Raw genomic sequence first — 3,028 nt, 5'->3', positions numbered from 1 at the left:
CTTATTAATGGAGTATGTAGAGAGCATATCTTGTCGACAACAGTTCACATACATTGAAAAAATATGATGCTGGATAAAGTCAGTGCGTTCTGTGCAGCAACAGGTTGGGAGAGGAATCGCAGGAGCTTACACTGCATTCCTTCATAATTCCTTCCATGTGGCTATTTCATCATGTTAATTTCATCATACTAAAAATAATTAAGATTATATCTATAACTAGAGGTTGTGGCCTGTTAATTTTGCCAAAAAGTCACTGAACCGGAAGTTGTTGTAGGGATACTTCTAAGCTACTGCTCAAGCAGTGATTTTCTGGGACTGCAGAAGTTCCTGCTATGCCCAACTTTTATTACTAACCAGGAAAGACCCAGACAGACTGGGATGGGCTTATGATTCCATAGACAGCACTCATCCAAGAAAGGAGGAAAAGGTGATTTTTGTAAACGTTGCTGCTTGTGCCTGAACTAACTCTCAGGCACATCAGTCAGAAAATACTACCTTTGGTTGCTCCCCTAGGTTCCTAAAGATAAAGCTCTAGAGGCCACCAAACTGGCGATAGAAGTTGGGTTCCGCCATGTTGATTGTGCACATATTTATAATAATGAGGAGCAGGTTGGACTGGCCATCCGAAGCAAGATTGCAGATGGCACCGTGAAGAGAGAAGACATATTCTACACTTCAAAGGTACCGTGCCTATGACGAGATTGTGTGTACATGTGTTTATGGTGATTGTGTGGAGGTGGCAATTCTATGACTGGATCCATAGTTGAGGGTGAATTGTGCTTATTCATTTCAATTTATTCACAATTATTCATGTATGAAAATAAAATCAAAGGCAGAAAATGAAGATGACTTTCTCATCTTCGCAGTGTTCCAACTCATGACTTCAAAGTCCCTTTACTCTTTGAGGTCAGCACAGATCAATATGGTTTAACATAGACTATAGAATCAGAGATAACCTTAATCAAATTATGTTATGTCTTACCTCCTGGGTGAATTTCTTACATTTGTTAGGATTCTGAGTTTCCATTATCATCTTGATCAGAAAGAGAGAGAGGGAAAGCAATGTAAGAGAGCTCTGTCCGTATAAAACATTGATACCTACATTGTTTTAAATTGCGTCCAGCACAAGTTAACAAATTAAAAACTGTATTTGCCTCCTCAGTTTCTAAACCACAAAGATACTTATTCTTGCCCATTGGGCTGAATTGGTGAATTACACTACTAACATGAGTCGTAAAACATACCAAAGATAATTCAGATAATGGGTATGCTTATGATTTGATAACAATTTTTACCCTTTGAGTATTTCACTCTTTCATTCAATATATGTACTAACTATATATCCAACATATTACAAAGTTGATCAGGACATGGCAGAACAAAAGGCATCACAAGAAGAGAGAGAATAATTTTGCCTGTGGTCATTAGTTTTGAAGTAGTAGAAAATGTCTAAATATTAGGTCGAGCAAACTAGTAAAATTGGCTCACGTTTTCATTACACAACTTCCTTTCTCTCACCTCTGCAGCTTTGGTGCAATTCCCATCGACCAGAGTTGGTCCGACCAGCCTTGGAAAGGTCACTGAAAAATCTCCAATTGGACTATGTTGACCTTTATCTTATTCATTTTCCAGTGTCTTTGAAGGTGGGTAGCTTTGTGATCAAATTTATTTCACTTTTGTTGTCATCATAAATGTTGTTTTCATGGATATTTGAACTAAGCATTTTCTTAGGAGGACATAGGGATTGTAACATGGAAGAAGAGCCCTAAACATAACTCCTAATTCCCTTTCTATTGAAAACATTTTGAATCCGTACTTCCGTGATGCATGTGTACAAGAAAAGAGAGTGCAGAATCCTCAAACCGTCTGCTTTAAAAACTTGAGGAAATGACAATCATCTCCTTGAAGGCACAAGGTCTTAGTTATGACTCCCGAGTTCACCTCTTGGGATGTTCACAGACACAGGGTTTCATGAAGGTATGGTGTCCAGAAAAGCTGTTGCACATAGGGTGCACAATGAGTTTCCATCCTCTTGACTCCTTTCAAGGGGCAAGAACTCAGTCCTGGAGTCTCTTAAACTACAAATCTTAATGGGAAACTGTTGCTTATGCATCCTCTCTTTTCACATTGAGTTTTTATTCTTGCTTAGCGATGAATTCTTGTGTCATTCGTAACTTTTGTTTTAAGGTTACGGAAATCTCCTTAGGCTAGTTAATGCAAGGGTGAGTTAGATTATGAAAGTCAAAGCCACGGCTACATTAAGAATTTGATAAAATCTCTAAAAATAAATCCTTTCTCCATCCTTATCTCTGCTTTATTACAAAAGGCTTTTTAAGTATTTGTTCCAACCTTTTTCATTGGTGGTATTTATGGCTTTGGAGCAATTTCAGGCTCATGGTCATTACCATGAGCTCCTGTGCATCTCCCAACTTCCAAACTGGCCTTGAAAACACCTCCATTGACCATGATTGGTTCATGGTCCTGTCCATGGAACATCATATGTTCAGGGAGATAAAGAACTCTGATAGTGGCATCTGGGTCAAAAGTATTATCTATTATTCCTGAATATTAAGATCTTTTGCATTTTACGAGAGGTATTGCCACAGAGAAAATTATAGGAGCAGAAGAAAGTAATGTAAGTCAATGATGACACTCCATTAGCAACAAGAAAGATGGTATTTATTTATACATATAATAGTTATAAGAGATTAGAAGAAGCCTGTCTCCTGAAGACATTCCTTATACCTTCATATGTAGCACACTTTGTACGTATCACTCTCAGGAGCATTGCGTCACCTACCTCAAGGAGGATTAGTGTCCTTAAATGTACCTCAGAGCATGGCTATGTGTGGGGAAATTTATGTGGAGAAATTGATTTGTGACATCACTAAATTGACTGCCTCTACTTCAGCCAGGTGAGGAGATGATCCCAAAAGATGAAAATGGAAAAGTACTATTTGACACAGTGGATCTCTGTGCTACGTGGGAGGTGAGTGCTTGGAGGAGAGCACAGATAAGAAAGATGAGA

At 38.4% G+C, this 3,028-nt stretch overlaps 1 protein-coding gene across 1 annotated transcript; it reads left to right on the top strand.

The window, feature by feature from the left end:
* Nucleotides 1-513: 513 nt before the first annotated feature.
* LOC116273015 (aldo-keto reductase family 1 member C1-like) lies at nt 514-3,019 on the top strand (the record flags this gene model as incomplete). The annotated part of the gene is made up of 3 exons (XM_031661954.1): nt 514-681; nt 1,527-1,643; nt 2,912-3,019. Coding segments are annotated over 3 exons (393 nt in total), but the record flags the coding sequence as incomplete, so codon positions are not given.
* Nucleotides 3,020-3,028: the final 9 nt, after the last annotated feature.

This window comes from Papio anubis, unplaced genomic scaffold (genome assembly GCF_008728515.1).
Source record: "Papio anubis isolate 15944 unplaced genomic scaffold, Panubis1.0 scaffold3080, whole genome shotgun sequence".
In the NCBI taxonomy this organism is placed as follows: Eukaryota; Metazoa; Chordata; class Mammalia; order Primates; family Cercopithecidae; genus Papio; species Papio anubis.
This window is presented reverse-complemented; position numbering and strand designations above follow the sequence as displayed.